The 20,410-nt window shown below is 41.2% G+C and overlaps 1 protein-coding gene across 1 annotated transcript in view; it reads right to left on the bottom strand.

Moving 5' to 3' along the window:
* The window catches only part of cacna1ba (calcium channel, voltage-dependent, N type, alpha 1B subunit, a), a 150,698-nt gene that overhangs the window by 81,395 nt on the left and 48,893 nt on the right, over window positions 1-20,410 (bottom strand). Inside the window, exon 7 of the mRNA XM_030059364.1 lies at window positions 6,979-7,082. Coding sequence (XP_029915224.1) covers window positions 6,979-7,082 — 104 coding nt within the window. The remainder of the gene's footprint in view (window positions 1-6,978; window positions 7,083-20,410) is intronic.

Here is a 20,410-nt window from a genome sequence, read left to right as displayed (position 1 = left end):
TTGTCACTATAGCTTCACCAATGCACGGTCTGTCCCGCCATGCAAATAGAGCAGATTTGAACTGAACCGAGCGGGGAGGGAGATAAGTGAGAGATGAGGCAGAGACGAAGGAGAAACAAAAAGAGAGGGAGAGGTGGAAGAGAGGGAGGAAGAAAATGAGGTAGAAAGAGACAGAGAGAGAGTGATAAAGAAAGACAGTGAGAGAGAGAGAGTGAGAGAGTGCAAGAGACTATTAAATAACAGAGTGAGGGATCTCCAGTCCACCCCCACAGCTCAGTGATTGGTGTTTCTCCCACACAACGCCGGGGGAAGCTCTATCCTGCATTGCAGTGGCTGTCTGCCTGCCTTCCTGTGCGTGTGTGTGTGTGTGTGTGTGTGTGTGTGCGCGTATGTGTGTGTGTCAGTGTGTAGCCATGAGTGTGTCTAAATTTAATTAAGTGAGTATATATCTCTCTGTATAATGTGCAGTGTGTGTATCCGTCTGTTTGTGCCTGTTTGTGCATGTGTGTGTGTATGACAGGGTAGGGAGGGGTTGTAGCGGCTAGGATTTCCCAGCCTTGCTGCGGATTCCACACTTTTACTCTCTCTCTATCACACACAAAACAATGCAAACATGCAACCAGAGTGACACAAATTAGAAAAAGACACACACTGATGCACATGCACACACACATACAGACACAAACTAGCACCCCTAAACAATCTGTTGTACGGTTCTCCCATTGAAAGCTCGACTTTCATCTAACAGAAATTCATATAAGACATAAAATGTATAGTGTTACATATTTCAGGTGCCATGTGTCTGCCTTCCCACTGGGGCACCGCGAGCAAACCTGACCTTCTCCAGCACAAACACACACACACACACACACGCAGGGGAAAGAAGACTTAGATGGGAGTGTGGGGATGAGAGACAGAAGAGAAAAGAGCTTGTACTGAGAAGCAAAATAGTTTGTGTGCCTGAAGCAGAGTATTCATTCTGCTGGAACCACACAGCGTCCTGCAGTAACCTGGCATCTCCAAAACAGGCAGCTTCTCAGTAACCGAGATGATGACGCCCACATCTTTTTTCTTAAATGCATTTTCAGTAACATGCCTTGAAGCCCACATAAAAAAAAAAACAAAAAACACAGTGATGGACTCACTTTGACCTTTTATTAAAAATTGTATATTGTTAACAAAATAAAATAACTCTCTTCGAGTGTCAAGTATGTTGTGTTCAATTTAAATCCTAGGGTGCTGTGGGTAGGCTTTTATTTTGAAACGCCCTGTTTGATCCTACGAAATGTGTTCATCTTTCCTTTTTTCAATTTTTTTCAATTTCCAAATCATTTTCTGTATTTTTTTTTTTTTTTGTATCTTTTCAGATCGATTTCATGTCCTTTTGAACAAGTTGTTTGCCTTTTTCATATGTTTCTGAAAGAAATTGAGAGAATTTGCTCAGGCTTCAAAAAGCTAAAAACAGGGAGTTAATTGCTTTCTGGTGCCGCTGTGTTGCTTTAAGGCTGTTTTAAGGCTTTTGCTTGTTCAACTTTGCTGCAAATCACTGAGTCAACAAAGAAGCTTTTTTGTATTATTATTATTATTATTATTATTTTATTGCAGCTGTGCTCAGAATATCGCTCAGTGAGGCAGCTGGATTCCTTTCTGCATAATTAGCCATGAAATAACAAAAATATAACAAAAACATCAAAAACAGCAACATAATAATAATAATGATAACGATAATGATGATGTGTGTTAGGCTGAATTTTTCTTTTAGTTTCTCTGTCAAAGGATAAATCTGGAGTTTATTTAATTGTTTTTCCAAAGACAGGTTGAGTCAGCCATTGCTTACCTCTGCTTTGGTGCCTTTTGCATTTTGTGCCCAATCCCAAATACGACTTGAATCAAATATGGCCCCCAATGACATTGAACTTTACATGAATCATTCTGCTCTACTGCCTCTACTAGGCGACATAGATAAGACCATGCCAATAAGCAGTCTTTGAAAATGTCAGCATCAGCCTTCAAAATCCCACATCAGTCTAACCTGATATTTGAAACCCCAAAATGAAATGTTATCCTTGGGTAAAACACAGTGCTGGCTTAGTTGTGGTAAAACTACCAAGTGTAAATGCTGGAGACGTGAGGATCTGCAGAATGAAGGGGGGGATTCATCTTTGATCAATGCCACAGTTCAACCCAGGCCACTGGGATAAAAGCTGAGCGAGCGTCCCCGACCTCCCTTGGGGGTCTGCAGCCTCTCAACCTTGCATGTATCTGCCCTCCTGTCTGGTATGAAGCTCAGACCGTGGCCTTTAAACAATGACATGGCCCCCGCACGGCCTTGCCAGACTGCATCAGTGACCTTTCACCTCCCCAGTAACGCTAAGGCCATCTGACAGCTTCTACGGAGGGATCAGGGAACAGGGAAGACAAGTTAACCACACAGGGGGCGACTAAAGGCTATCTGGTCTCTAAAGCCTTTGACCAGCCCTTATTACTGTGTACATCTGCGCGTGTGTGTGTGTGTGTGTGTGTGTGTGCATGTATATGAGCATCACTGTCATTTTTTTGTGTATTTTCAGGATGCAATATGTGCGGCTATTTTCTGAATGCAATATGTATAGGTATATTCTCTCTGTTTATTGTGTGTATCTCCATTTAATACATGATATATATTCATGGTGGGTTTGCACTAATTTTGTACACCGTTTATTGGCTTTTTTTTTTTTTTTTTTAAGGGTTCTTGTGTCTTCTTCATTTCATCAAGCACAAAATGATGGCTGAAAATTAGGGCTGCCGCCTGAAAGTGCATGTGTTGAATCATCTATCAAAGAACCCCTTAGCTGACTGAGATTCTTTGAGTTGAGCTGTTGTTTTAATTTTTGTAATGATTTAATCATTTGCATTTTTTATATTTATTGAATAAAGTGAGTTGCATGATTAATTAATGTATCCAGAAATACCTGTGATCTGTCTCATGGTGTTTATCTTTTTCCGGCAAAGCCACAGTGCATTCTGGATCAGCCATTCAAATTGGCCAGCTATTAAAATCTTTATGCAGCTGTATCGATAGATTTTAAAAACAAGCGGCACCAAGCATGACGCAGTGTTTGTTGTCTTTGTTGTTTCCAACTGACGCGGTTGTCATTTTCCCATCCATGTGTAAACAGCAAATGCACTTGCACACATCTCATTTTAAGACCAACACATGGGTTGAACAGCAGATGGGTTTATGCGAATGACCAACAAAAACCAAGCCTACAGTTGTGAAAGAGCTCCTGATGTCGACAGTGGCAGCCATGGAGAGGAACATCAGTGGGCGCCTGAAAACATGGTTACACATACTCAAGAGTTTCAGCTTCAGCATCATCAGCATCTACGGCTCAGGAACCAAACTCCTCCTGATCAGAGGGCTGGTTCCAGGTGACCAAGGCAAGACTACAAGATCAAGGATCCATTCACTGAAAGGCTCTAAAAGCTAAGATGATCATAGAAACCATCTTACAAAGCCTCTGAAGCTTATGAGCTGTTTCCCAAAAGCATCTTAAATAAAGACGCTCAAATATGCAAAGTGATGATAACACAGCACCAGCGGCTGACAAGATAATTTACAGGTAATGATCAGTTTTTAAAATAACCAAGCCGGTGCTGTCCTGTCCCATCTCTTCCAGGGATAATTTCCCGCGCACACACACATGAATTTCAAGCTCTTCAATGCCCGAGCTATTCAGTCAGTTTGGAATAACAGTCACGGAACAAATAATTGGTTGTGTTGTTCAGGTAAGCAAGACTCACGGCTCCTGCTTTCTGCTTTGCTCTGACACATAGACAATATCCATCAAGCAAAAGTCTGGACTCAAAACAACTTGTTGTGGATAATAGCAAAACATTCTTGTTTGTATTGTTTCCTACGGCTGGAGCCCGATGTAATATTACATTATTACAGCTCCATTTCTAACGTCATGTGTAAAATTATCTTGTCTGGTGGCGGGAAAATTTCACCTCTATGAGAAATGAAATGCTACACAATATTTTCACAAATGAGAACTAAACTATTTCATGTGATTACTCCAAGAATATGAAATGCTGTTTTGTATTTTATGTATTTGTAATATATAGCACGGCTTGTAGACCTCCATTGTCATTGCAAGATCAATTCATCAACCTTTTCAGAACCACAGACAGTGAAGTTAAGAGTGACGTTAAGATGATCTTAGACAGAATTGTTTTTGGAAAACATTCTTAACCTCAAAGATCGATCTCTTTCAGGAAGCGAGGCTGAGGTCGGCGGGAACTGAAGTGGTCTTGTGCCGACTAGAGGTGCACCCCTTGAGAAAATGTTGCGAAAGCACCAAAAAATCCTAGCGAGGAAGGGACTCATTTGAGGATGAGCCAGGAAGCAACAATGTAATCCAGCTGTATGTAAGCAAATTGAGAGGAAAATGGACATAATGCCACAAAAAGAAATAAAGGGAACCACAAAGGGGAACAAACAAATTAATGTCTTTGCTGACTTTGTAGTTTGTTGACTCTAGTCATCACGCTCCTCTCCCGGCGGCAGACAATTAATTGCCATCAAAATTAAATAAACAAGAAAAAAGTTGTGACTCATTATTTTATCCTGCTAAAAGGTGAAGGAAATAAGGGGGAATGAAAAAAAAAAAAAGACATTCCACAAATGACTTCCAGTCTATGAGAGACAGTCTCTCACCTTGAGCTCAAACAGAAGGGCCGAGGGAATAGATTACACACCCGTGGAGAGAAACATTAACTTATCAGCAAGGGCAGAGCACCCGACTGAAACTTAGAGCGCCGCAGCTTCTTCCAAAAAGTAAATGACCTTAACATGAATCAACGGGAGCGCGCACATGAACGCAACTCTGTGTTCATGTGCATCTCGAGGGAAGGTAATTGTTCTGCAGAAGATCTAAGAGAAGAAATTAGCGAGAAGTTAGCTGAGATGAAAAAAAGAGAGAGAGAGAGAGCGAAAGAGAGAGAGAGGGAGAGAGTGGCAGTAATAAGAGCATTAATGTCACAGTGACACCATAAAGGAAGCAGCCGAGACCATTTGGTGGAGAGGCTGGTGAGAATTATATTAGCTTTCCGAGAAGAAATAAAGAGCTTGATAGCGCTGAGAGTACGGAATAGTATGCCACAGAGCACTCAACCGTGGGTTGGGGGGGGGGCTTCTTGGCTCCCATCAAAGCTTTGTGTGTGTGTGTGTGTGTGCGCGCATGTCCCCTGTAAACCAATTAACAAGGAAAAAAAAACTTCATTCCAATTTACCCAACACTGACAGCGGGATTAAATTTGCATGGATCTTATAGTGCATGTCAGATGATGCACATGAGTGGAAGATAGTGAACAAAACCCCGGTGGTCCTGAAGAAAGATGATCAACACTGTGAACCAATATCACAGCGGAGGCAATAAAAGCATGAGCCTTCTCCCATGATGCTCCTTTCAACAGTGATAAGATGCTCTCACCCCGATGCCTCCTACCTCGGTTGCTTTTGTTCCCGGAGCCTGTCATAAATGGCTTTAAATTAAGGAGTGTAGCCCAGGATTGCACTAACAGGCCTCTCGTGGTGAGGCTGACACGTGAATTTGTCTTCTAATCTTCTAATACACAACAGCATCACAAGCAACCCACAAGGAAAAAAAAGCACAGTGTAAATGGACAGTAGGAGTTAGATTACCATCACACAGCCACAGATGTGGAATTTCCCAGGGCTGCTAAGATGCAGTCCAAACTTATGAAGTGTTTCAGATGTTTAAATGTTTCAATGCAAACCTCCATTGTATTCACCAGTAATGTTACACCTGTTACCCCATGACTTCTCTGTGGAAAAGATCCTGTTTCAAGCCATTTTGGGCCTAAAGATATCTAAATGACATATATTTAAAGCTTAGATTATAATAAGAAATATGAATTTTATGTTATTTATTTTTTAATATCCTGGGTGTGGGGCAGGATAGGGAGGTGACACCTCTCATTATTGGCTCTTATTGGTGGCTATTTGCTGTATGGTGACTACTGACTGGAGATCACAGTTTACAACATTTACAATATTCAGCATTCAAACATCTTTCTGTCTTTTGTGAGTGTAAGCTCCCTTTGAATTTTGGCTACGTCCACATTGAGACAATTTTTTTTTTTTTTTAAATCACAACTTTTGCTTGAAGTTTCGACCATCTGTCCACACGAAGACTGGAAGATGCTCTCAGAGTGGAATTTTTTGAATGCATTGGTTTCTTTTTGCGGGGAGGACGGTGAAAACAAAACTATTTGAAAACACTGATGTCAAGTATTGCCTGTTCAGCTACTATGATTGGCACATGTTCAGTTTGTGCTTGGTTGATTTCCAATATTTAGGGCCTGTACTTAACAGATAACACACTTGGGTCAATCATATGTTCTTTATTTTTGATAATTTTGTCAGTAAGTGCATATAAATGCATAGCAATATCATGTTTGTTTGAGATATTCATATTTTCTGCTTTTGAGCATGGATACATCGTTGGCTGTTCGCTTGATCCCAGATAACTCCTTAGCCTGCTTATGACAAAGCTACCTATATCTGGCATCCCCCACTCTTAACCAGGATAACGGGGAATGTCTTCAGTGTGAGGCAGTCTGCTTATGCTTAGTTACCATGGTGATATTTGTAATAGTTGGTTGATTCATGTGTGCAGAGAATGAGATATGAAGATACACAGACACACTTTGTCCTGAACGACACCTTACAAGAGATAAATGAGCTCGTACCCACAACTCCAGGATGTATATAAACACATTCACCCTGACGCTGTGTGTGAGCTATCCGGTTTTGATTTCCTACCGTGCAAAGGCCACTGTCACATGACCAGACAGGGCCAATATGGGGTAGCATGCACCTTGGAAAAACAGAAAGACTCCAAACCAGGTGGCTGGTCTTGAGACAAACATAACCATTATTTCAACAGCTTCCCTCTGGCCATCTGTACTCACCCTGACAGGACGCCCAGCACCAGATTGAGCATGAAGAAGGAACCAATGATGATGAGGGGGATGAAGTACAGCCAGTTCCACGTGTTCCCTGAGGCATCGTTGGCCTAAACACACACACACACACACACACACACACACACACACACACACACACAGAGGAGGATTGGATTGTTACTTCTGGATTACACTGGTAATTAAATCACATCCACATACTGGGATGGGGCCAGTTTACCTTGAGTTCCCTTCATGCAAAAACGTATGAGCATGGAATTATAAGGTCTATCTGAAGTTTTTTCTATTCAAAATTGAGTTGTCCAATTAACCAAATTGTCCAAAATTGAGTTGGTTGAATGTTACTTTATGCTTATGTGTTGATATATTCTGTAAAAATATATTTAAAAAAATATGAGATGAAATATTTGATTACATGGAAAGTAAGTTGCAGCTCTTATTTTTGCCTTTAATCACATCAGCAAGAGGCTCACCAGCCAATTATATTGTCAAATGTTTTTGTAATTACAAAATGAATGACTGTATGATCGAAATATAGTACAGTACTGTATAGAACATAAACCATAACTCTCCCAAAGAATCTCAAGTTTAGTCTGTGTTTCAGTTCAGTACACACATCATGCCAGTGGTCAGGAGTGCCCCTTGCCAGCCTTTTCTGGCTCTTTGCCAGATGTCATATGGCTTTGTGTTCAAAAACAACACAGAATGAAAATGATAAAATTCAAAAATACTGTCTCTGTCTCTCTCACACACTCATAATTACACACACACACACACACACACACACACACACACACACAAAAGATCTGGCAAACAGTCCGCTGACATATAGAACAACAATGGCTGTTAAACTCGACATTTTTTTTACAGTGGTGAAATGTCAGGCTTTGTAACCTTTTTTATGCCCAGGCCAGTTGGTTCCCTCTACCTGTGTGTGTGACGGCTGCCTCACTGAGCTGCTGCAGCTCACACGTGTGTGTGGAGTCCACACAGACAGCAGAGGTGCTGCGGCACTGCCACTGACAGCGCTGTCTGTTTACACTGAGTGTGCCTTCTATAATGGCCAATGTCATATTTTTTATTTCTAGAATGAAGGGTCATAGAAACACAGGACCAAACCCACACAGGCACAGCCTCCACTTTCTCCATTCAACTGCTAAAGTAGTTTGTAATTTTTTTTTTTTCCACGTCTATGACATATTCTACAAATACATATATTAGGTGTCAGTTATAATGTCATTAGAGTGCCGTCCAATGGCATTATAACATCCGTGACTATCAGCAGATCATTTTCCCTGTCTGTTATTGCTGAGAACCATATGTGCTGCTCATGCTCAGGCTGTGTGGCTGCTCTAATCTGTAAATATGGGTGCCGAAATGAAAATCACTGCTCAGGTAGTCAGTGTGGCCCGGGTGTTAACCACCACGCTGACATTTTTTCACAGTGTTGTGTTTCTGATGTGTCAGACCTGCAGGCTGTTGACTTGCAGTGGGTGAAATTTGCCCAAAAAAATCCACAAACACACATAGGAATTCTTTCACCGCCATTGACTTTGCAGGGCCAACACTATGAAAACATCACTTGCTTCACTTCAACACACAGCTAACCTCATAATAGAGCCACCCCTCCACTCCACTCTGCTCAATGAACCTATCCTGCTTGGGGCGAGAGAAGGCATTCCAGCTTTGCCTTTTTTAAGTTTTGAAGATAATGTCCACACTTCTGAGGGCCCACGGTCATACAAGTGCAAACGGGAGCAAATCACTCAGAACCGTTTTGCCTTTCTATTCAGCGGTGAGTTTGAGGCAGAGAGCTTAAGAGAGAAATGCTAGGCTTTATTGCTGTAATGGATACTGTCCTCACTTTGCTCTCTCCCTGCTCCAAAATCAATGGCCCCCCTTTGGAAATACCAGCCAATAAAATGGGTATAGGCTTTGGTGGGAAGGAGTTTGTATGCATGTGTGTGTGCGTGTGTGTATGTGGTCTGTCATTTGAGTGGTGCTGGCAGAGACAGCAGCTCAAGTCACACTCTGTGGCTTCTGTTCTCTATTGGATTTGTTTGTCATCGCAGCATCCAACCTCCCCGAGGGCTATACATTCACGTTTATGTCATTCTTAACAGCGGGTATTCACACTCGCATTATTGCTTTGTGAGGATGATTTGATTGCTGGGAATTAGGCACAATGCATTGGGTGGATGCCTGCCTGTGTGTTCATTTCACCAAAAACTATTGTGAGAATGCCTTCCTATCATTCATTAGGTCACATTTGTGATAGCCGTTCATCTCTCATTTGTCATCTATGAATTTGTTCATTGTTTTCTCAGAGGGTAAAATGCTCTTATTACTTTTTTTTTAACATAGCAACACAAAAGGCCCTTCCACACAATACAGCTATTATTATAGAGTTGGCCTACTGGCTAGAATGCTTGCATGAGAATACACTCCAATACAAATCCCACTGGCATGAGAGTAATAAAGAGGCATCAAAACAGTAGAGAATTATGTGATAAAGGCTATTCCAAAATAAGATATCAGACATTTAAAATAAATAAATAAATAAATAATAAGGCACTTCCTTTTACAAGCTGATTGTGATCATGAAAATAAAAACTTTGATTATTATTAACAAACCAAAAGAACTTTGCTCACAAAGATGAGTTGTACTGCTGAATAATTAAGAAATGAACTACACGAAACCTAAAATGAGTAGCATTTTCTACAAAGAAACCCAAAGGAAGCAGCATCAAATGTCATCTGATATAGCAGTGCAACAGAGTTGAGTACAGTAGATTACAAAAACAGGTCACTCCTAATTAACTCCAGCATTAGTCTTGTCCCGTTCCCACTTAGAAAGCACAGAGGACATTAGTGAGGAGCAACTGCAGACACATCTGACAACAAAACAGCAGAGCCATGCTGTCAGAAATTTTGCCAGCATTTTCACATAAATTAATTATACCATAAAAATGAGGCACAATACATTCTCACAAGCCTAAATGCACAACTACTTGCAGACGAATGTACAGTGAAACACTAGGCTTTCAGGTGCCATGACACATCAACATAGGCGTTTCAACCAAACAGAATAGACAAGATTCATTTCTGTGTTGCATTTGACTGCAAATTGATTTCGACACTGACATATTTAATAGATTTTGTGTTTCGATAATGTCAGCTTAGCTAGCTTGCAAACATAGCTGCTTAACAAACCATCACTGTCTTGTTGTAAGCACATTAATATGAGCATTAGTACATGTTAGTAGTTATGTGGGACCTGGTCACGGTGACAACAGGTTGAAAAGCACAGATGTGCTTTTTCAAATCCACATCCACCAGCTCCTCATGCAGGACCCCGAGGCATTCCCAGGCCATGTGGAATTTTGAATCTACCTAGCATGCTTTGGGCCTGCCCCAGGATCCTCTCCCAGGTGGTCCAGAACACCTCCACAAGGAGGCTTCTTGTTTAGATGCCTGAACTGTGTCAATTGGCTCCTTTCAACATGGAAGAGCAGCAGCTTTACTTCCAAGCTTCTCCTTAATGTCTGAGCTCCTCACCCTAAGCAGGGATGGAGAACCTCTGGACTCCAGGCCGTATGGGACCCGTTTGATCCAGCTCATGAGGAAATGCATACAAAACAATACAATACAAAATAAAGCATGCAAAATGAATAATAAAAAACAAATCTCAAAAATGGTCTCGACAGCATTTACGTTTTTCTGGCATAAAAGGAAATACCATAAAATAGTAAGCAGAGTAACACATTCTCGGTGTTAGTCTGCTTGATGACCCCCTCCAGCTGTATGTCTGTCAGGGTCAATGTCATGCTAAACATGTACATACGTGTCAACGTACACATGCATCATGGCCACTGTCAAAAAAAGAAAAGCAGATGTGGAACACTTTCTGAACAAGCAGCTTTCAAAGGACTGCATTCTGACAGAGACAGTGTTATGCAGGCAAGTTTTGTAGTGACTGAGCTAATAACCAAGATGCTGAAACCCCATTCAGAAGGAGAATTTGTAAAGGGGTGCATCTCTGTTTGAGACAACCTATAGCTGCGAGCAGTTCTTTTCAATACTGACTCTTGCGTGGAGGTTCTGCTCAGGACTAACTGTTTTGCCTTCAGGCTAACCTCCACCCTTAACACAACTGTCTGGTACAAGGACAGCATAACTGTGACTGCTTCCCCAATCCATTTCTCAATCTCCTGCTTCATTTTTCAACAAGACCTCGAGATACTCGAAGTCTTCCAATAACTCACTCCCAACTCAGAGGGGGCAAACCGCCTTTTTCCTACAGAGCTTCATACTTGGCAGAAAACTGTTCAGTGCATGCTGGAAGTCCCGACTTGATTCAAGCTGAATGCACCTTCAAATCCTGTCCATGAAAATCACTAACAGAATTGGCGACATAGCCCTGGTGGAGTCCAGCACCCACTTTTTGCGAAATTTGCCTGCTAGTACCTGTGTGGTCTAGGACATTTAGCTCTTGGTAGGGTCTCCAAAGGCAAGGTGCTCTTTAGATGGAGGTGATATTCAAAGCAATTCAGAAGCTTCTATGGAGTATCTAAAGGTGAAGACAGGCACCTCATCCAGATTAAGAAGACGGGGACCCAATAGGATCTAGTTGGGCTCAGTCTAAACAATCAGCACAAGGCCCACCACTTACCAGAGGAGAATTAGGGATGCAATGGATGCACTGCCACTTGGGTAACAGGCACGGACAGAGGCCCTGATTTGACAACTTGACTACAACATGTCCCAAAACCTTGAACATCCCCAAAAAATCTCACACCAGTTTAAAACAGAGCATTTAAATTTATAACATTTAAAATATAGCAAGGCCTAGTCTGAGCAAAGTGAAGAGGCTATTCTCAACACCTCAGCTGAATTTTAGTGACCTCATGACCTTTCCTTTCCACCCTCTGCCCAAAATGTCAGATGGAAACATCCATCTTCTATACCCACTTGTTCCTAATCAGGGTTTCACTGCAATATGCACAGGGCAGAAGGCAGGGAAACAGCCTGGACAGACTGCCAGTCCAGTGCATAACAAACACACTGACACCTGTGGGCAATTTAGAAATACACCTAACATGCATGTCTTTGTAGTGTGGGAGGAACCCCACATAAACATGGGGATGGGCATGCAAACTCCACACAGAAAGGACCAGGACCGGGATTCAAACCCAGGATCTTCTCGCTATGAGGAGACAGTCCTACCTACAGAGCACCGGTGCTGCCCTACATGATATCATTAAGTCTAATTATTTAATTGCCATGGTATCTGGCAAGTGCATTCACACACTCCCTCCAAAGGAAAATTTCTCCTGATTTTTTCTTTTCTTTTCCTCTAACACCACCCTCAGGCCAAAATGTTTGGGGCAGATATCCATGAAATCTGCAGGTCATTCTTGCTCCCCAGAGGGTGAACTCTGTTGATTTTGGTGACCTCATGACCTTTTTTTCTAGCACCAGCCTCAGGCCAAACAAAACCCCACAAACTGCATTCTCCGTCTACCTGCACTCCTCCAACATGCACCAAGCCAGTGGGGTGCTAGCAACCAAGAGCCCACACGAGTACCCTACATGATGAGACCATATTGGCTCAGAGTCAGTAAAGACTGCACACTGACTCATTCCATCCTGCAGTACTGTCATGTGTTACTTTCTGTGTGTGGCACTTAGAGTTAGCAGAGGGTACATACAGGAAAGAACATAAAATACAGGTAAGGACCTCCGCCCACAGTTTGTCTAATATTTGGGAGATAAGATATCAATATCAGACTGCCACCCATCACGTGTCATCACTTAGTGAGAAGCAAGATGTTGCATTCCTTCATGGTCAGTATAAACTGTGATATGTGGTTCTTTACTTAAGGGATGAAAGTCAGACTAGCACAGTTATGAATATTAATTTAACCAGTTTGATTATAAAATCTAACCTCAGGGTCAGTTTGATGAAAACAACATCAGTGATGGTCAGCTCTCTCTCTCCACCTCAGTGTGCTTGTTCACTGTGTGACAGTGTATGGGTCCTCACTGGCTGTTGCCGGGTTACAAATTCGCAAAAGTTGGACTCAGATTTACAGTTTCATCACAATAGGTTGCAAGCATTTCTCAATATTTTTTCAAAACACTCGGTGCACTACATGGACCAAACGGTCAGTGAGTTACACAGCTTTGGCACAAAATGCATTCTGTGAGCACAATTTTCAAAATCTATGAATGCTCACTCAAAATTAGCCACTACCTGAACTGTATCTGCTTTGTGATATTATGTTAAAACTGTTTTGACGGTGCAAATGTGCAGAAAAAAAAAAAGTGCAACAGTAACAAAATAAACTGGCTACAACACCCTACAGCAACCAGCATCCATTGCACACCACTTTTCCCCCACATAATTCACAAACATATCACTGTTAAATATAACGTACCACAAGTGACCTACACCCATACCACTACATACCACTTCAAGAGGTAGATTTCTCTTTTTCTTGCCTGGTGGTTATCTATTTTGCCATTGTTTGGACACCAGCTATTCTGCAATGTACCTCCATGATTGTGGCAGACATGGTCGCTACATTTAAGGTGCGAGTGTGATGCCTCAACAGCCCGGCAGCAACACACCTCATATTGACTCAAACTTCCAGCATCAAGACTAACAGGATTATGGTCCCTGGCTGGGAGGCTGCAGGGGCAGAGCCGAGATTCGGTTGCCATCCCTGGCAATCCCTCCCCCTTCGGCAGCTTTTCTTCTTTATTATTCCTCTTCATCATCAGGGTTTAGTAAAGCAAGGCTGTGACCGGAGGGCTGCGGATTCAAACGCCAGCTGGGAAAGTGAAGTGAAGCCAATGTGCACTCCTCTACGATTGAGAGTTTTAATGAGCAAAGCCTTTCACTTACAAATGCTCAAGGTGAATTTCTCAATAACCAACCGTAGAGGCCTGTGGCTATATGGGTGGCCGTAGCAACGTGGCTGCACAGCATCTGCGGTGATGGTCAAGCCGGGTGTTGCCAATACAGTGTGAACACGGGACACAAAACCTTTCACACAGCATGAGAGTCCTGGATCTGGGAACCACAGGGCTCCAGCATCCAGGAATCGCCTCTGACTCACACCATCTTACTGGTAGTATGCATGGATCACTTTCTATTCATACACATTCATTTTTCATTCATTGATTTGTCCATTTAGACTTGGACTGGCAGAGGCGCTGAGATTTAATTTGGAGAGCATGCTACACTTTAGGGCCACATATTTGTCAATTAGGCTGAATCTACTGAACTTTACTGTTATGTCAAGGTAGCTGTTAGTATTATTATGAATGTAAAGATGGAAGGCTGGTATGATGAAGTAAAAAAAAGAAAGAAAGAAAAATCAATTCCACATCCTTAACAAGAACATCTACTTTTCAACAGATCTATGCATCTGTTTTTCTGTTTAAAATTAAAACAACGGCGTCTTCTCCTGTAAGTTAACAATCCACTGAAAATTAAACATTCCTCTTTAATGAGCTGTGATTTTGCATGTTTAGCATAATATCTACAATGTGTATATTTCATGTTTCTGCTATTTTTTTTCCCCAAGGCAAGCAGTGATATTTTAGAGCTCTGATTTTTCCAATTTTCCTCCATTTTCTCCAGCCATCGGTTTCCATTCATTCCACTATGATATGAAGATGACCTTTCAGCCACTTCAAACTTTCTTCACACCAGTATTTCATTACTGTAGTAAAGTCGCTGTCATCAGTTTTCCTTCAAGAAGCAGTTTTGTTTTGTTTTGATGGCCCGAATCGCTTGAAATTGGGCAGAGTGATATTATCTCCTGGAAAATCATCCCTGGAGAAACACTTGCTTTACACAGCAAATTATCAGTTCTGTGGTTTATGAATGTTGATGACTTTGTTAGCTGCAGAAGCAGAACATTATAAGGTGGCTGTTTCAACCAAAAATTCAATTTTTTAAATCAAGGGATTTTGATTATATGTTGTGAAATATTTAGTATGCCGGCATGATCTGCAAAATGGTTTGCTGTTTGTAAAATGTGAGTAAACTGTAATAAATGGGGAAAACATTCATAATCACTGGTTTGCCTACTTTATGGTGTATCAAACATATCAAAATTCCCTGTCTGATTACAACTGGCATTTGGCATGAACTCCCATTTCAAAGAGCCCCAGACAGACTCGCAGCCTCAAATGGCTCCATCATCCGTCTCTGCTCCCCAAAGGACTATTTTTAAACATTTAACCAGTCTTTAATCAATAGTGCAATCAGACCAGTGGAGCTCAGCACAGGGTGACAGAGCTAGACCAATCAGCGATTTAAGACCGGAGTCTTTACTGCAAAAACTACAGCGGCTCCAGCAGGCAACAGCAGAGCTACATCATCCTGACAAAATGTATGAGCGGTGTGAGTTGTGTTACATGTCAACACAGCTTACGCCCCAGTGATTTCTGGTGCATAAGGGATGTAAATAAATAAATTGGATGAGGAAACTAAAGTGGATAAATGAACGAATAACAAAATTGTTGATCCTTCTGAGCCTTTCTTACATTCAAGCCAAGTTCTTACATTGATGATTAGCCCAAAACAGCACAAGTGATAATAACATAAGGTCCTATGGATTGGCAAACTTCACTTTGAGTAAAAAGTATTTGAGCTCAAGAAGTTTGAGCTGTTTGACACATTTTCCTCGAAGATACAACACTATATTCTTGTGATTTGCAAACTGAAGTCATCACTACTTGGATTTAGAAGTTTTTTCTATTAACTGTACAGCCATACCTCACAACAACGATAGGAAGGAGTAGGAAGAGATGGAAGAAATGGCCAAAAAATCTATGGCGGACCCGGTGCCAGTGAGTCCCTAAAAGCAGGCACTATATTAGAAAGGTGGAAGCATTTGTCATAAAGTAGCTCTCAGCTGGAAGTGGCTGGAGAGGCCTCGGTGTGTCAGTGCATTAGCTGGTGTCAGGGTGAGGCTGCCCCAGACTTTGGCTAACACAACTCAGAGAGCACACAAGGCAATAGAAAAGCCATTAGTAGCCCTGCTCTGCCCCTACAACCACAGGCCGAGGACAGCCATCAATTCAACAGCTGTAGCACCTGTTTAGCTTAGAGGCTGACTTCATGAGACTGGAGACAGGCTATATTTATAAGATATTAGCTGTCATCCAAAAAGGACAACTGTCATCATCATTATTATCATTATTAGTAGTAGTAGTAGTAGTAGCAGCAGCAGAAGTAGTAGTAGTAGTTATTTATCCTTTATTTAAATCAATATGAGTTTGTGAGTTCCAATAAGTTGGGATTGAGGCTCCACACAGCTGAATTTTTGATGAAATATTCAATATCTCTACATTTCACTGTTTTCATGCCACACAAAAGGGGGGATTCACAATGAGATGCGCATTTAATGCACAACGTGGGTGCAAAGAACCACCTGACGCGAAGCAGAGGGTGGTCACCTTTGAGGAGTGCATTCAAACCTTTTAACACACACCTCAGAGCAGATTATCCTGCTTACACCATGGCCACTTGCCAGCAATAAAAAATAAGGACAGGTAATTGATGTATGGGGTCATTTTTTTCTGGAAGCACGTTTTTATTCATTTAAATTATAGTTTAAATTCAGCACATATCTACACACAAATGGTTCAGCTGACTTAATGATTTCATGTCAAAATGGCTGCTGTAAAAAGGCTACACGTGAGTGATAATGTAGAGCCAGCTGGTTATTATCCCAAATTAAAATTAAATATGTCATTATTTTACAATAATGACAGGTACATTATGTGCTTATTTCACCGCTACTTATGAGAGACAGCAATAATTTGACACAGAATATAAATTCTGAAAGGAATTTACAAGCCTTAAGGAGTGCAAAAACAAATAGACCGTAGATTCTATTTGCATCCAGTGCTACATGTGTTAATATTATTTCAGCTCTGTTATAGTCCATTGTATGTGTTTGTTTATGTGTTGTTCATATATTGCCTTTTGATTTGATTTGATCTCCATGGTGTAGAGGCTTTTTGGCTTCAGTAGGTGTTACATTTACCTAGTTTAGAGACAGGGGAGGGGTCGTTTGTCTGATCACTCAAAAGCCTCTCTGTAGTTTGGCTGCCTCGCTGTGGTTATCATATGTCCACCAGGTCAACAAGGTGGACACTTGCCACCGTCAACACTGTCAACTGAAAGATGTAAACATAAGATGCAAGAGCTTCCCACTGACAACCTATTTCAAATAAATTAATAATATTAAAAATAACTAAGAGTAGTAATATTATTACCTAACTAACAACATCATATTAATCATCGTTGGTCGATGACACTTACTGGCTTTTCCATACATTGACAAGAAAACTGAATCAGGAATGTCTTTTTTTCGTTTGCCTATTACTTACCGGTACTTAAGAACTAGAGGCTCCTGGGAAGTGGAGTCATATTCCTTGAGCACACTTTGCTATGAAAGTTGATTCTGGTTCTGATGGCATTGTCTTATTATTTAACCCTCCTATTATGTTTGGGGTCAATTTGACCCCAGCCAATGTTTAACGTCTCTAAATAAATGATTAACATATATTTTTTTTTTTTGCTTCATATTTAATGAGTTTTCCTAATGTAATGGGCACTACCGGGTAAACATGAAATTCACATGATGATATTTTTTCAATGTCCTGTACACACTTTGTAATGCATCAGTTATAAATAACAAAAATCTGTACTTAGAAGTAATATAAAGCTATTAAAACACCCAAAATTAATATTTCTTTCCAATTTTAGATCAATCAGTGAGATTTTAAGGTGATTTGCATATTTTTCCAAAGTCATGTAATAGAAATACTGGATGTATAAGTGGGGGTGTGGGAGGAGTTATGTTTAATTTAAAGGGCTATTTAGGTAATCAACAAAGAAACATAAAGTACTTGACACATAAACTTTGATAACAATTTTAGTTATAATAATTTTGTGGAAGTTTAAACTGCAGGGGACAAATTGACCCCAAACATAAACGATGTTCAAAAATGTGAACATAACAGGAGGGTTAAACAGTATGGTAATGCTCCATTGTGAATGGAATCAGTGTGTCACTGTGTGAGTTGAACTGAATAGACCTGAAAGAGAAATGTAAAAGCAGTGTAGCTGAGAGGTTGCATCTGTATCTGATTTCTGCTGTCCTCCAGCAGGCCTGTGAGCGTCCTGTTCCCCTGAGCCAGGACTCCATGTGATCGTTTCTGAAATGCTACCTGCTGTTTACAGGTGACTGGACACGGTGTCACTGAGCAAAACTCACCTTGCGGCCCTAACTGGCTACGACAAGCACTGGAAGAGTGAAGATGCCGAGGGAGACCCTCCCCTATCTGAAATCTATTTTCAGTTTTGACAGCTGTCTCTCTTAGTTTATACTCCACAGTCCTGGAGAGTGAAGCATTGAGGACACCGAGGAAGCACCATGTCGCACAGTTGGACATGCCCAAATCTACTGAATATTTCTATCTACAGCCGTCGTGTGATTTTCAGTATCTGTGGATCTGCAACCAACGGCAGTCTGTTTGAGGTGGTTGTTTCGCATCTGCTTTCCCTGACACACAAGATGTCATTGTTTTAACATGTTTAACCTGAAGGCTCATGCATCAAAGCTGAATGTCTGGCTTTAGTCTTTAGGGTTCTATTCTCCTCTAGCTTACTCTTTTCATTTTTACTAAGGAAAAAATATGCTGCAAAGTGCAAGTGCAAAGCATAAAAACGACAAGAGCACTTAGGAAAGCAGAGTCTATGACTAAGAGGGTCTTGGGGTCTCCTAATGAGAAATTGACGGTCTAAGTTTTGCCCTCCATCCCCATGAAAGTGTCATTGCTTTGGCAGAGACAGACGAGCCCCCATCGGACTGTGATGGATGACCACTCTGATGAAGAGGACGCAGCCGGGTCCCAGAGCGGCAGGAAATGAGACAGCCGTCACTCCTCCTTCGATGATTCAATCAGAAAACCCACCAATCACACGCTACCAAAACGGCAACCTCGGCCCATCCGGTCAGAGCACATTACCAGTCTGTCAGGGATCCACGAGGCAAGAGAAAGAGCCAGATCATGATGGATGAAGGAGTGATCTTAACCTCCACCCCCTCCACCCCTCACCTCCTATATGGACTAATTCTGGATTAACATCGCGCTCTAATGGGGATTATTCATCATGTGAATGATGACGTGGTCTAATGCTGACAGAGCCACAGCACTAAATCTTGGTGTGACACTGGAAGTGAAGATGTTAATGGGCAATATCAGAATGTGAAGCGGGATCAAGATTGGGAGAAGGGTCATCAACTTGATAAGCAGAGGTAAAATGAGAAGCCCTATCATATCAATGAAGAGAGCCCACTTCAATTACACCAACTGAGTTCGAGGAGTTTGATACGAGAGGAGCTTTCTGCAGACGTGCAAGCCTATCCTTCAAAGCTGTGGGGTCATTTCTTTTCTTTCAAATCATTTCTTTATACTTTCAACATAAGCAATTATGGTCAAAAAAAAAAAAAAAAAAAAAAATATATATATATATATATATATATATGTATATATTTTATGTTTTGCCCTGGATTTAACTAATTAAAAGGGAATCAATGCTCTATTCAAGTCATATCCCAGCTTATGTGACTTTTTGGTAATTTCATGACTCATGACTTCACGAGTCATGAAACTCACAATATTTGACTTTATAATTCTGATATAGGCACAAAAAGTTTCCAGTTAGTATGATAATTAAGTAATAATTTACTGGTAAGTTCTTATTTCACTGACTGATTCATGCTGTACATAAAGATACAGAACAAGTAACTTTTACTCTCCCAAGTAAACCTGGGCAGTTTACCCAGCATTCTGTAACACTGTAATTAGGGGCTGAGCCAAGTGCATGGAGGAAACAAGCATCCAGTCTCCAAATCATCCAAGGAAAATGTGTCAGTATCTCTGCTCATAAATAAAGAATTTAATTTATTTCTCTCCCTTGTTTTTTTTGTTTTGTTTTGGGTTTTTTTTCCCCTCCGCATTGGGCACACACACACACACACACACACATACAGCTGTCAGAAACGTCTGTGCTCCTTTTAAGTGCAGCAAAGGTAAACAATTAGTGCTTTAAGAACCAGTGGTACACCTTCGAGAGTACATTTGTAACAATTTTTACCTCTGGGTAGAGAAGTGCACCTGCACTGTGCCCTTACTCCTGACAGAGTGGACTTAGATGGCCTAGCACTCGTGCTGCTTAATTCACCTTCACTCAGTTGCTCCCGGAAGGGGAATAGAGGTTGTTCATTTGTAGCACCATTGCTGCGGTCCATGTTCCTGTGTCCAATACTTGTGTAACTGTTACAGTGGGGAAACAATTATTTGACATCAAAGAAGCGTCAAAGCA

Source organism: Myripristis murdjan, chromosome 9, assembly GCF_902150065.1.
Source record: "Myripristis murdjan chromosome 9, fMyrMur1.1, whole genome shotgun sequence".
Classification (NCBI taxonomy): Eukaryota; Metazoa; Chordata; class Actinopteri; order Holocentriformes; family Holocentridae; genus Myripristis; species Myripristis murdjan.
Note: the sequence above shows the minus strand (reverse complement) of the source record. Positions and strands in the feature narration are given on the sequence as shown.